Source organism: Rana temporaria, chromosome 1 (genome assembly GCF_905171775.1).
Source record: "Rana temporaria chromosome 1, aRanTem1.1, whole genome shotgun sequence".
Lineage (NCBI taxonomy): Eukaryota > Metazoa > Chordata > Amphibia > Anura > Ranidae > Rana > Rana temporaria.
This window is the reverse complement of record NC_053489.1, coordinates 409,814,940-409,830,752: the sequence shown is the minus strand read 5'-3', so window position 1 is coordinate 409,830,752 and position 15,813 is coordinate 409,814,940. Positions and strand designations below refer to the sequence as shown.

General features: G+C 37.9%; 1 protein-coding gene across 1 annotated transcript in view; it reads right to left on the bottom strand.

The window, feature by feature from the left end:
* Window positions 1-15,813, bottom strand: part of DNAH6 (dynein axonemal heavy chain 6) — a 386,479-nt gene that overhangs the window by 173,711 nt on the left and 196,955 nt on the right. Inside the window, exons 34-38 of the mRNA XM_040324272.1 lie at window positions 14,765-15,320; window positions 13,173-13,295; window positions 10,681-10,863; window positions 6,086-6,229; window positions 1,515-1,736 (exon numbers count right to left, since the gene is read on the bottom strand). Coding sequence (XP_040180206.1) covers window positions 1,515-1,736; window positions 6,086-6,229; window positions 10,681-10,863; window positions 13,173-13,295; window positions 14,765-15,320 — 1,228 coding nt within the window. The remainder of the gene's footprint in view (window positions 1-1,514; window positions 1,737-6,085; window positions 6,230-10,680; window positions 10,864-13,172; window positions 13,296-14,764; window positions 15,321-15,813) is intronic.

Sequence of the window (15,813 nt, the reverse complement as noted above, 5' to 3'; positions counted from 1 at the left end):
CTAGTGGTTTAATAATATTAAAAAAAAAAGATGTAAATTGTTTATCACAGAGCAAACTAAAACAGCAGACAAAAATGTTCTTCTAGATGGCTCCCTGTGCATAGTCACAGGCTAATTTATGGTCCTTTATGGATACCTTGAAAAGGTTCACATGCTCATGCATGTGCGTGCGCGCACACGCGCATCTGCCACCCACATTGATGCCAAGCGGGTTATTGAAACTAAACCTGTACTATGATCCAGTGCTGTCTTGTCTACAGCGATCTCGTGCATACCTGCAACCTATTACTCAGCATCTCACTCCAGTTACTGACCCAACTTGTCTTTACTACTCCTAAGCTCCTATGCCCATTGCTGCTGCTCTGCTGATCTGTGACTGACATGGCCTGTACCCTGTCTTTGCTCTTGCCTCCGCATCTGTACCTGACCCATCTGCAATGATCCATCTGCCTGTTTATGACCTGGGACATCTGACTGTTTCTGATCCAGTTAATGTGGATTGCCAGCTGCAAGCATCTGTCTGCTATCCACAGGTGCCTGCTTTTCACCTGTCTGCTACCAGCCTGTGGTTTGCCTGTCTGCTGTCACCAGTTTAAGCCTACATTGTATCAGACTCTTCTACCAGGTACGTGACATAAACATCTCTTATGTCCAACCTCTTTCCCCCTTGCTACCCCCACTGCTATTATTGACAATTACCAGCTGTTAAAATGACAGCTGGGAATTGCTTTTTATAACACACCAGGAGCAGCTGTCAAGGTGTCACTGCTGTAAAAAAATGGGATAGTCTGCAAGAGTCATTAAATAAATACATATGCCAACATAGTGTTTCATTGTATTTTCTATTCAATTATATATATGTGCCCTTTGGTCTGCATATAACATAAGTTAGAGAAACCCGACAAGTAAAAGCAAATATAAAAAAATGTAATTACCGTATATACTCGAGTATAAGCCCTTTTTTTAGGGCTGAAAATACTTCCCCCGCCTGGCTTTACCGTGGTCCCTTCCATGATAGGCATTTTCCAGCAGACACTGTGTTCAGTGTTCCGCCTATCACGGACATCTTTTCATCATCGGACAAGAGAACGTCCGTGATAGGCGGAACACTGAACAGTGAGCATGCTTTACTGCATATTTACTGAATATACAGACTGATTTTACTGTTGTGGGTTTTGTAACACTTTAAAACTGAGTGATAAAAAATGGGTCCCCTGAGGTTACCATCAATGAAACCCTATGTCAAAATGCTCAGTGGATTCTGACATAGACAACTGAATGTATAAGTAAATCTTGACATTTCCCACCCCCTCCAGTCTCTTAAGCATATTGACCAATGAAGTTGCAAACTTCATAAATGACCATTAGATTCAGACTGGAGGGATGTAGACATGTATGCTTTTCACCATTTAAATATTAGTCACGGATTACTGAATTATTATTATTATGCTCCCTTAGTACAACCATCATCATGGAACTGCAGATTTTACCAACGGTTTTCCATTGTAACCTACCTTTCCCACACCAGTGGTACCAGTAAAAAGTACAGAGTGTCGTACAGCCAGCAGCTTTTCCATTAGGTAACCATACCGGACAGTATCAGTAGTAGGAACAAGCATCTCAAAAAATGGCACGTCGCTGTTATACTTGAATGATGGGATAATTCTCTCCCATGGATCTAGACGCTTGGTGTCATAATCCATGTAGACACTCCATAGGTCACCAGAGGCAGGAAGCTGAAAAACATGGACAACACAGGTAGAAGAATAATATTATATTTACTGAAATTAATTAAATAACCTTCATTTGTCCACAAATAAGTTGGGCTCTTCCACAATTTTGTTAGGTTGCTTTTGCCTCTTTGAGACATAACGTGTTGTGTACCTAATTTTTTTGCCGTGTTTATCGTGCGACAGCATAATGCATTCCATTCACTTAAATAGGCTGCCCTACACTTGTCAAACACACCAAAGTAGCTCATGTACATTTTTTTTTGGAGTGACCCAGGTGCATTTTGTGATGCATGTTTTTTACACGTTTGGGGTGCCTTTAAAAGGGTTGTAAAGGTTTACATTTTTTTTTTAATAACAAACATGTCATACTTACCTCCACTGTGCAGTTCGTTTTGCACAGAGGGGCACCGATCCTCATCTTCTGGGGTCCCTCAGCAGCTGTTTCGGCTCCTCCCCGCATCAGCTAACCCCCCTGGGAAGAGCTTTCCCAAGGGGGTTACCCAGAGTCCTGTATTCGGGATCCATAGCCGCCAACTTCAGGACTCTGCCCCACCCCCCAGCCCTCTAGTCATTGGAGTTGATTGACAGCAGCACGAGCCAATGGCTGCGCTGCTATCAATCTATCCAATGAAGAGCCGAGAAGAGACGAGAAGCCAGCACGTTCACGACGCGGGACTTTCGAGGGCCCAGTTAAGTAAATGGGGGGGCTGGGGGGGCCTGTAAGCATCGGATGTTTTTTTCACCTTAATGCATAGGATGCATTAAGGTTAAAAAACATGAAGCTTTACAATTCCTTTAAGGAAAAATGGCACTGCAAGCATGATGTGCATTTGAGCACATTTTTTGTACATTATCATTCCTGCACACACTCCCAGAATACGAAGGTATGAATGCGGCCTGATACAGTTTGACAAATAAATTGTAGAGAGGTTACTGATTACTTAATCTATTACAGAAACTTTTTTATCATGATTCACAATGGTAAATACAAACTAGATTCTATCCTTTTAGTACTAAGCCCACATACTGTAGAGAAGACAATTATATATATATATATATATATATAGTGTCTCACAAAAGTGAGTACACCCCTCACATTTTTATTAATATTTTATTTTAATATTTTATTATATATTTTCATGTGACAACACTGAAGTAATGACACTTTGCTACAATGTAAAGTAGGGAGTGTACAGCTTGTATAACAGTGTAAATTTGCTGTCCCCTCAAAATAACTCAACAAAAGTGAGTACACCCCTAAGTGGAAATGTCCAAATTGGACCCAAAGTGTCAATATTTTGTGTGGCCACCATTATTTTCCAGCACTGCCTTAACCCTCTTGGGCATGGAGTTCACCAGAGCTTCACAGGTTGCCACTGGAGTCCTCTACCCCCTCCTCCATGACGATATCACATGTTCTGAGTGGAACCTGTGCTGTTAAACTGCTGTATGGTCTTGGCCACCTTGCTGCAGCTCAGTTTTAGGGTCTTGGAAATCTTCTTATAGTCTAAGGCCCCATACACACGATAGAATCCATCCGCTGAAAAATCCCAGCGAATGGGTTTCAGCGGATAGATCCTATGGTGTGTACACTCCAGCGGATCTGTTATCCCCTGGGATGGATTCCAGCAGATAAATATTTGCTGACATGCTAAACAAATCTATCCGCTGGAATCCATCCCAACGGATGGATCCGCTGGTCTGTACAGACTCACCGGATCCATCCGTCCGAAGGGATCCCCCGCATGCGTCGTAATGATTCGACGCATGCGTGGAATTCCTTATATGACAGCGTCGCGCACGTCATAATCGCGGCGACGGTGCGACACGTCATCGCCAGAGGATTTCGGCGCGGATTTCAATGCGATGGTGAGTACACTCCATCGCATGGAAATCCGCACAAATCCGCTGGACCGTATTCGCGGATAAATCCTCTCGTGTGTATGGGGCCTAAGCCATCTTTATGTAGAACAATCCTTTTTTTCAGATCCTCAGAGAGTTCTTTGCCATGAGGTGCCATGTTGAACTTCCAGTGACCAGTATGAGAAAGTGAGAGCGATAACACCAAATTTAACACACCTGCTCCCCATTCACACCTGAGATCTTGTAGCACATGACACTGGGGAGAGAAAATGGCTATTTGGGCCCAATTTAGACATTTTTACTTAGGGGTGGTCTCATATTTGTTCTCACTTTTGTTGCCAGCGGTTTAGTGGTTTAGACATTAATGGCTGTGTGTTGAGTTATTTTGATGGGACAGCAAATTTACACTGTTGTATAAGCTGTACACTTACTACTTTACATTGTAGCAAAGTGTCATTTCTTCAGTGTTGTCACATTAAAAGATATAATAAAATATTTACAAAAATGTGAAGGGTGTACTCACTTTTGTGAGATACTGTGTATATATCTGTAGCTATATATCTATCTATATATCTATATATCTATATATATATATATATCTATATATATATATATATATATATATATATATATATATATATAAAGATATCTATATATATATATATATATATATATATATATATATATATATATACGGCATATATAAGTCTATATATATAGATATATATTATATACACACACACACACATACACGCATCCTTAACCACTTTCCGCCCAAGGATGTCATTTGGCGTCCTGGAATTTCAGTGGGGGTATCTGAAAGATGCCTGCAGCTACAGGCATCCTTCAGATATCCATCTCTTCAGTCGGCGATTCTGTGCACCATAAGAATGATCATAGCGGCAGTTTTGCCGCTTGATCGTTCTTATAGGCGCCCCCCCCCCTCCCGCCGCCATCCGGTGCTTCTCCGGGCTGCTGGCGCCGGATGGGAGGCATAGAGATAGCTGGTGACCAGATGGTCACCAGTCTTCTCTATGATCGTTGAAGGCCCGGGCGCAATGTTATGACGTCACGCCCGGGTACCGGAATGTAAACAAAGCTGCAAACGCAGCTGAAAGCATGAGACCCGTGAATTTTTTCTCACAATCTCATACTTTGCAGCCTGGAGGAGAGATGGGGGGTCTTATTGACCCCGCATCTCTCCATAAAGAGTACCTGTCACAAACTATTCCTATTACAAGGGATGTTTACATTCCTTGTAAAATGAATAAAAGTGATCAAAAAAATAAAATGTAAAAAAAAGTGTAAAAATAAAATAAATTAAGTAAAATAAAAAAATAATAATATATATTTTTTTTTAAACGCCCCTGTCCCTAGTAGCTTGCGCTCAGAAATGAACACACACGTAAGTCCCGCCCACATATGTAAACGCCGTTCAAACCACACATGTGAGGTATCGCCACGTGCCTTAGAGCGCCAGCAACAATTCTAGTACTAGACCTCCTCTGTAACTCTAAACTGGTAGCCTGCAAAAATTTTAAGTACTGAAGTTTGGCGCCATTCCATGAGTGTGCGCAATTTTAAAGTGTGACATGTTAGGTATCTATTTACTCAGCGTAACTTCATCTTTCACATTATACAAAAAATTGGGCTAACTTTACTGTTTTGTTAATTTTTAATTAATGAAACAATTTTTTTCCCCCAAAAAAGGCGTTTGAAAAATGATTGCGCAAATAAAAAGTTGCAATGACCGCCATTTTATTCCCTAGGGTGTCTGCTAAAAACACACATATATATATATATATATATATATATATATATATATATATATATATATATATATATATATATATATATATATAGTGTTTGGGGGTTCTGAGTAATTTTCTAGCAAAAAAATGATGATTTTTGCATGTAGGAGAGAAGTGCCAAAATAGGCCCGGTATGGAAGTGGTTACATTTTGAATCTAGGTAACAGTGCTTGTTTTACATTTCACAGTCCCTTGGCATCAGCATCAAAATGTCAAATGCTGCTGTTTACCTTTTACAATACTGGGAATGGATTTTTAATAACATGCAGGTACAAAAGCAATATATTTTAAATATATATTTATTTTATATAAACGTCTGTTTAACATACCGCAGGTATTTATCAAATTTTCTATGCATGCTCATTAGTATGTATTGTTTTATTCAAACAGCTTTGTGTTCTTTTGTTTTGCATTTTTTTAAGAAATATTATTAGAGACTTCTAACGTATTTGAGCTCCAAGTTTGAGAAATGCAACATTTTAAAAAAATAAATAGACAGTGACACCAAGTGGCCATATTTGTTATTGCATGAGCTAGTGCTTTCCCCTCTAAAATTAAATTTGTACAAGAAAGCGTGCATTTATCTGGGAAGGAAAGGAAAGTACAGGCAAAGATGCTGATTAAGAAGAATAGGTAACCTATTTTTATTATCACAGAAACAAATGTTCCAGTGCTTACCTTAGCTTCAGAGTTGTCTTCAAACTGTTGTCTGATAAACGTATCAAAAGCATCCCAGTAATTTTCTGTTAGGTTTCCTCCCACGGACCAGACATAGCAGAAGACAAATGTTTGACAAACAATGCTATTAAGTCTTGTTTGGTCCTAAAAACAGTAATCATTTGTTAATAGAAACTGTTTACAAAATTAGATTTTTATTGTAATATACCATCATAACTGTAAGCGGGGGTTTAATTATTTTGATCATAGGCTTGATATACATTACAATTTTTGCACATCTATCCCCACCACAGTTTAATAAAATCGAACTTTATTTTGGTGAAATAAAATCCATTTTCCAACAGCTTTTGTGTTAATATAGTGTACATTTTCCTATTCAAATGCCACTATATAGAGATGCCATATTAAAATTTTTAAAACAAAGTGACTAAAGCGCTAATATAAATATCAAAAAATGAACCCACATAACAAATGTGCCAAATATAAATAGATGATCAAATGATAAAAGCCACAAACTAAAATAATTGTGTTACAGTCACTAGACAAATATGATAAGAAAGTATAGTTGCACTAAAATCAACCTATTAAAAATCAATCACACCTCTGACTGCAAAACGTGTGCTGGTACTAGATAAACAACCATAAAGCGTATATTAGAATCAATTAGGTCTTGAAAAAGTCACGTGTCAAGTGACGCAACACGTAGGGGAGGAGCCTAGTGACGAGACCCAGGAAGCTGAGGAGTACAATATCGTATCTTTTCAGAAGCCGAAAAATGATGTGAAGCCCACACACGATCATTTAAAAAAAAAAAAATGTAAACAACGTTTTTTTCATGCCGAAAAATGATCGTGTGTACGCGGCATAAGATTCTTACTTTCACAGTCCAATCTTCTTATATCGTTCTCTTCAAGATATCTTGTAATGGTTGTGTCCTCTTTCTTTGCCTTTAACATGTCCTATTCTCATTTTCTCATTCTCTGTCTCATCTTGTCTAAAATTTCTCCGCATAGGCTCCAAATTTCACATATTTTTTTATTTTTTTTGTTTCTTATAACATTTCTTAGCATCCTCTCCTAAATAAAACGTTCTGTCCAACATGTTTCACAATTTTTGTGGCTTCATCAGGGATTGCCAAGGGCTATAAGGTGCTTTTTGTACTCCAGTGTAATTACACAGTGAATGCTCACTCAAATGGGCAAATGGGCATTCTGTTACTTGCCATGAGATAGGCAGTTTTTATGTCCTTATTTATTATTAGTGGTCCTCTTCTTTTGTAACAATTTTTTTTCCAAACAGGCTTTATTTTATAATTTAACTTTAGATTTCTTATATCTATGTATTTACTTTCCTATTTGCTTCTCTTATTCTTCAGTATCATAAATGACATATATTTTATTGGTCTTACGTACAATTATCTTAAATTTTACTTTCTTTATGAATTATTTACAATTTCTTATTTTTACACAAAGTGAGCAACCTAGCTGAGGGATGGGCAATAGTCACTGAGAGATCTGTGAGAGATGTGGAAATCTTATTCTAAGAGTAGCTGAAGGAATCAACGCTTGAACTAAGGCTAGAAGGAGAAGCGCTAAAACAAATATAGAAAATGCCATGATCAAGGGAAGGACACTGAGGGTCAACCTGGTGTTCAAGACCTGGACAGGTAATCAATACTAGCTGAAAGAATGATGGACCTCAACTAATGATGTGCAAGACAACCAATCATCCAATATTAAGAAAACAGGGGGAACAACAAACTACCTGAACAGGAAAAACAACCTTAGACCAGTAGCTAAGATGGTCAACAAAAGAGAATGTTTAATAAGGCCAAAGCCTAGAACATCTAACCAATGACTTCGGAGAAAGGAAGGTTGAACAAACAAAGTATACGCAGACATCAAGGATGTCATATGACACACGCCGTCATATGACATCCTTGACTTTCAGGGGGATAGCTGCAGCTACAGGCATCATTCAGTTATCCTTGTGTCCAGCCAGCGATTCTGTGCATCATAGTGGCAGTTCCGCCGCTTAATCGTTCTTACAGGCGACGGGAGGGGACGTCGCCCCCCCCCCCCTCCCGACCAGATGCTCACCATCGTTGGAGGTCCGGGCATGGCGTTATGATGTGACGTCCAGGCTGCGGATGTAAACTAAGCCACGATCGTGGCTGTCAGCATGAGATCGGTCAATATTTTTCCTCGATCTCATGCTTTCCAGCCTGGAAGAGAGATGATGCTTCCCCACCTCTCTCCATAAAGAGGACCTGTCATGATATATTCATGTTACAAGGAATGTAAAAGAAAGTGTAAAAAGAAAAAAAAGAAAATATATATTTTTTAAAACGCCCCTGTCCCCGGTAGCTCTCGCTCAGAAGTGAACACACACGCAAGTCCTGCCCACATATGTAAACGCTGTTCAAACCACACAGGTGAGGTATCGCCATGTCCGTTAGAATGTGAGCAACAATTCTAGCACTAGACCTCCTCTGTAACTCTAAGCTGGTAACCTGTAAAAAAAATGAAAGCATTGCCTATGGAGATTTTTAAGTACCGAAGTTTGGCACCATTCCACGAGTAGGCGCAATTTTAAAGCGTGACATGTTGGGTATCTATTTACTCAGTATAACATAATTTTTTACATTATACATAAAAATTGGGCTAACTTTACTGTTTTGTTATTTTTTAATTCATGAAAGTTTTTTTTTTCCAAAAACAAGGCGTTTGGAAAATGATTACGCAAATACAGTGCAAGATAAAACGTTGCAATGACTGCCATTTTATTCCCTAGGGTGTCTTCTAAAAAAAAAACATATATAATGTTTGGGGTTCTGGGTAATTTTCTAGCAAAAAAATTATGATTTTTACATGAGGAGAGGAGTGCCAGAATTGGCCTGGTATGGAAGAGATTAAGTAGAACACCCTTAAACCCTTGACTTCAGGGAGAGGGAGATCCATTTATGAGAATGTTACCTGATAAATATGTATGCCTGCTTTGTAACACATCTAAATGGAGCGATAAAAAAGAACCCTTAAGCTGGAAATAAATCCCTTCAATGAAAGGGTGAAGTGATGAACAACACCTATATAAATGGGTAGCCAGGGTGAGGATGTATTATAATGAAAGTTGGTTTACAAGGACATCAGGCCAAGAAGAATGAGAAGGAATCCTTTCAAATCACACCAAAGTTGTTTCAGAGGTTATAGCCACACTTTAACCTGTCTGATCAAATATTAATTTTATAGAAAAGGAAAATAATTTATCTTCCAGTACTGCAGACTTACCCTAATCCACACCAATGTAGATGAACTTTACATCCAGATAACAGACTTTCCTGTCTTCTGATCTTCCAGGGAAGTACAGGAGTTATTAGGATGGATATTTCCTTAAAATAAATAAAGGTGGCGCATTCACGCGCAGAACCTTCACTTTTAAAAACAGATGAAGGGATCTTAAAGCAATACTTTGAGTCTAAAGAAACAGTTTGTACATGGATGTCATACCCAACACTGCCCAACATCAGGAGTCAGTCACCAAGTTATTTGTAGGGGGAGCTCTTAAAATTTTCTGGAGGTTAAGATCCTGCAGTCTCAAAAAACAAGATGTGGCTATACTCAAGAGGTGAAGATTCTGGTTTGACAGGAACTGTGAGAATCAAGGACACTGACTCTGTTCAATTAACGTTTTTGAGCATTCCACATAAGGCAACCCAGGAAAAGGGCACAAGGGTGAATATAAAAGTCAGTGCCATGGGGAGGGTGCCGTGGGTAGTGAGTACACTCAAAAGTCAGGCTCTCACAAGGGAAAGGAGTAGGAGTAACCAATCTTATTCGATCTTGAAAGTCAGAAAATATCTCAAATGGGATAGGGCTTGAAGAGAGTCAAGCACGACAAGAAGTGCCACCAACCATGATAAAAAAAGGTCTCCACTGTGGAAAAGAGTATAGGATTGAATTGGATTTCCACTAGGATAAGGGTCGGATATCCTAGAGTGCATCCGAACTGCAAGGAGAAGGAAATAAATCAATAAGGGACACATCAGGGCAAACCTACCTGGTGGAGGTGTACCTTTTATGCAGAGGGCTGAGAAGATAAAACAGAGGACTTTGGGCCTTTAGATCTGCTGCTTGAGTCATAATTTTTGTTGTTTCATAAATAAAAAGATGTCTCCTAAAACAGCTTCCCTATGAGTCTTATCCTGACTACTTAATGCAATGCCCCACAATGGAGTGGTCTGAATAGTTACAAAAACTCATGATCCCAACTTTCTATATGGAAATTGTAGAGCCAGCTGTGTTCGTGGATTGCTAGTACATACTAAATATTATTGGGAAAGCATTTTGAAGACACCATCGCATTCAGAGGATACAACTGTGACTTTGGGTATCTTACCTCAACAAACTACAGTTTCAGATTTTTTTTTACTGGGCAAATAGACACGTTAAAAGTTCACAGAGGCATAACACAAAACTGGTAAAAAGGATTATATTACAGAGGCTGTATAGCTGTATATTCAAATGCCAGATCATAAACTCAAACAATCTTAAGCAGCATTTTCACTTTGTATTAAGAGGTGCAACTTATTAGTTTACCATGTTTAAGTCCGGTCCTCCTTTTCCAAGCAGGAGGGATTCAAGCAGGCAGCACAGTGTGGTTACTTTACTGATATCCACTTGTGGAATAGCTTGAGTGCATTTTCTAGTGACAAACTTTAGGCCATTTTCTATGTAACGTTCAAACAGATCCAAAATGTGCTTCTTTGTATCGTCATTTATCTATAATGAAACATATGAGATTATTAGGTATAAGAAAAATGTACACCGTTTTTTATTTATCAATTACAAAATTAGGTGATGTACTTGCTAAATTCTGCATATGATACACACTTTTACTTTAACTTAACCTGTTTTTTTTCACTAAAGATATACTGTATATATATATATATATATATATATATATATATATATATATATATATATATATATATACTGTATATATATATATATATATACTTTTATTATAGTTAACATATTACAATTATTTTTAAAAATACCTTTCTATTTCATTCTGCAACCAAAGTGCTTTCTAAAACTGCAACCTGTAGCTGTATTATTCTAAAGGGATTCTCTACACTGCTTATGTACAGAACATTCCCAGAAATCAAAGCTGGAAGTCTAATTAGAGACATCCCCACAAAAGAAGTTACATTTTGAGACCTTTCACAGTTATAGGGATGAAGGTAATGGTCCTTTTTGCAGCAGCAGCAGCAGTGGTATTATTCAAGTTAAAAAGGCAAACATTATTTGAATTCAATTGGGGATATGATAATGCTATTATTTTTTCAGATTAGAAATTGAAAAACCCTCCTCCTCTCCTCCCTCCCTGAAGACTCCTGGGATGTATGACATCATTTGCCTAGGCAAGAAATCAGGGAGTAACTGAAGAAATGTAAAAATGACGACTAAGATTAATCAATATTGATTTGGGAGAGTAAAGTTCCACTTTAACTTTAAAAAGGGAAATTGTATTTGGTTAACATATTTTATAACTTGAAATAATTGTTCCTTTTTACAACGTTAGCACTTACTGATTTGATAACGATTTCTTTGGTCCCTGAGAAATATATTTCAGTTTAAAGGTACAAATCTTGTAGTTAAATTGTAATATTGAAAGCTAAACATAAGACACAAAAGCAAATGCAGCTCTGTATTCATTATTATTAAATGTATATTTTAAAAACAACTAATAAAAGTGCCCAAATTTCATGATCAACCTCTTGCAATCCACTGTATAGCAGCACTCAGACAGGGAGAGGGAGGGTCAGTCAATCAGGTGTGATGCATGCTAACAAGCAACATACTGATTGGAGGAGAGAACAAAGTGAGCAGATAGATGACTTCATCAGTCACTAGCTGCTTTTTTTCTTTTTACTGTTTAGTCAGCAGGCTGGGGGTGGAGACAGTAGATCCCAGTATTTCTTTTACAGTCCATAACTGTAACAAAGAAAGTGGTATCATCCGCCTGGCTGTTCTTTATTGTGAGGATGTGTAAATTTTAGAACTGGATGGACAGAAACACAAATTCTTTGAGAGGTAAAACAGCTTCATATATTTAATATGCCTATTATGCTGGCGTTCAGCTTTAAAGAAAATTTCAATCCATTTAGGCAAAACACAAAAACAAAGGATTTTTGTACTCACCGTAAAATCCATTTCTCTGAGTTAATAGACGGACACAGCCTTCATTGACCTTAGGGTTATGCTTCTTCCTACCAGGAGATTTAAAATCTCCTGGTAGGAAGAAGCATAACCCTAAGGTCAATGAAGGCTGTGTCCGTCTATGAACGAAAGAGAAATAATAATTATATAGTAATGAGGGTGATGAAACATTTCATAATTCAAAATACAACACAACAGTAATCCACGTCAACCAATAAAAAATGCTTTATTTTTATTCCACTAAGCTCTGATTGGTTTTGTTTTAACTTATCAAAGCTCTTTTCCCTAGGTATTAAGAATGAACCATTTAAATAGATAGATTAATCAGTGCTGATCTTCCATGTAATTTAGTGTGCATATAGTAGTTAGTACAAACCATTTCCTATTATGGTAGAGTGATAACTGTTAATATCATGGGAAAATGATGTCAGCAGGGATGAATATGGAACAACAGGAGGGGGGGGGGGATATGATCATAAATGAGCAATTGTTAAGGAAAGAGGCAAGCAAAAAAGGGAAATCACAAGAAGCTTGCTTGCATATTTTGTTTCCCTTAGGAACTAGTATAGAGTAAACAATAATTTGTCCTAGCTTTCCACATGCATTTATCTGCTGTGGCTTCGTATTCTGACAAATAAAATCATGGCTCACTGCCAGGTGAAAGAAAGAGTTATGGCAGGTCGAGTAAATCAGGACAGTAGAATTAACAAGATGTGCAAGGGGAATGTAATGATGATACATGAGATGTAACAGCGTATTAGGCCATTATTAGGCAGACTGCAATGCTAGCCTGCATTTTGTAATGCTTGTATGTATTTGTAATCAATCACATCAGAACATGTGGAAAGTGCTGATCAAGCACCTACTTTGTTTTGCAAGCCAGCTATCCAAGTCTGCACATAGGGCATCCACTTCAGTTCTTCTGGATCAATGTAAACCATGCCACACCGGCTTACCGTGGCAGGAGATGCCACTTTTAGATCTTGGACCTGCAAGTAAAGAAAATTCATTAAGAGCGTATAGCAGTGCAATTTTTTTAACATCACATCGCTTTATACTGTAATAGCTTGCCTCACTATACCATAACTGGGAGGAGCGAAACTGAGAGCTTTTTCTCCAAAATGGCAACATTTATTGGAGACAACAGGTAGGAGAAAATAAAGTGGTTTTAATGGTTTTTAAGGTTGTAATGGTTGGCAAATGGCTCATGAGGGTTATGGATCCTGCTATCCTGAAACTGGTGTGTAAAAAAACAGACCATTTTATGCCCCGTACACACGATCGGACCTTTGTCTGACCAAACTCACATCGGAATTCCGACGGAATTCCATCGGAGTAAAAGAGAACATGAGAACATGTTCTCCATCTAAACTCCGATGGAATTACTCCGATGGGGCATACACACGGTCGGAATTTCAGATGGAAATTGTGTGACCAAACTCGAATCGGAATTACGACGGAATTCCATTGGAGTAAAAGAGAACATGAGAACATGTTCTCCATCTAAACTCCAATGGAATTACTCCGATGGGGCATACACACGGTCGGAATTTCAGATAGAAATTGCGTGACCAAACTCACATCGGAATTCCGACGGAATTCCATCGGAGTAAAAGAGAACATGAGAACATGTTCTCCATCTAAACTCCGATGGAATTACTCCGATGGGGCATACTCACGGTCGGAATTTCAGATGGAAAAAGTCTGTCTGACTTTTTCTATCGGAAATTCCGATCATGTGTGGCTTTAGTCACAATGTTTTATGCTTTTTTCTACAGAAAGAAAAAAACGCAGAATTTTTTATTTTTTATTTAAATCTATAGTACCCAAATACCGATCAAATACACAAATACAAAGAACATCTAAAAAATCCTCTAACCAACTAAAAATAAATTAGAAAAAAGGAGAATATTTTTTCCCCATGAGAATTTCGACAAAGCAATTTAATGAGAAAAAATGTGTAATTCTGTGGCAAAATCGGTCTGTTCATGCCTAGTTAAACTGATAGAGGTACATTGGTAGTGCTCTTTATTAGCTCACTTAAACTGTTTAATATACAGAAAGATCACAAGCCAGATGGTGGTTACAGTAGAAATTGTGTATGTTTACTTAGTTATACAGCTATTTAGATTAATGCTACTTAGCCTCACATTCCAGTATAAGAAAATAAAAATAACTCTTACCCAAACACCATGTGAAAATAGCAACCGTGGTTTCATTTAGACAGGAAACGATTCTTAGATGAATGCCATTTTTGCCATTACGCAATTTTAGAAAAATATGAGCATGGGGTCAGTTATTAGAAAAAGTAATATTTTGGTAGAATAATCATTAAGTGCAGACTAATTCTTAAAATTTTGAATCAAAACTCTAACATAACCTTTAAATGTTTCCACACACATGACAACTCTGATTGCCTCTTAGTCAGGCTTATACATACAATTTTATAAAGGTTTACCTCAAAGACCATATGAATGTGTGGTGTAAATTTTATCCTTTCACTGTTTGCCAAACAGAGCATCTTGTTGTCATCGAGAACGGTGTTCATGTTTTCAATCCACAAAGCATCCACCGGGCCATCACAAACAATCCATTTGTGGTCCTTTGACGTGTCATTCACAGCTGTTCGAACGCTCAGTGCCATTAACCCATCCTTCCATTCCAAAGTTAAGTTGTTGACCTCTCCATATAGTTCACCCATTGTGATTGATTTGGGATTAAGCACATATGTTTTAACAGGTTGGTAAAAATGATGTGTTTCACCAGCCTTAAATAAGGCGGTCAATGTATCTGCCAGGATTTGGTAAACTGTAGTTTTTCCTCCACCAGTTGGCCCAACCAGCATGACTCCATGCCTCACAATCATGGTTTCAAAGAACTGGATAACTTTGTGTACCATTCTGGCTACAGGCTGTAGACCCCGGGCAAGCATTACATCTATGATGGTAGACTGTAAAGAACCATAGTCGTGTTCAGGAATAATAACTCCAGGGAAGAGGTCAGATATGATGCCACTGAGAAAAAAAAAAAAACTTTTTTTATTCAGACAAAAACTGGCACACAATAGTACTATATTAATAATGTTGCAGTACAAACACAAGAAAGGTGTAATTCGATGGTATCAAAAACACTATACTCAACTAGTACATAATTGTCTGTAGAGTCAGAGAATGCTGACAGTTCTTTTATTTATTTATTTTTAATTTCCCCTGTCTCTAAATAATGTAATTTTGAACTGCCCATCACAGTAGATACTTATTTCTATACTTGCAGTAAAGTATCTCCTATGGATTATCCTATTTTAGAAACAATGTTTCACTGAACCACATGTAATCCCTTTACATATATGTAAAATTCAACTTTACTAGCTATTCCCCAACTGTACATACTAAACTTCATAACATAGAAACCTTGTACCATGTTTATTGTCTTTATATTATACATATCTTTCAGCAGGGCCGGCGCTACCACTAGGCGAAGTAAGCATCCGCTTGGAGCGCACTACCA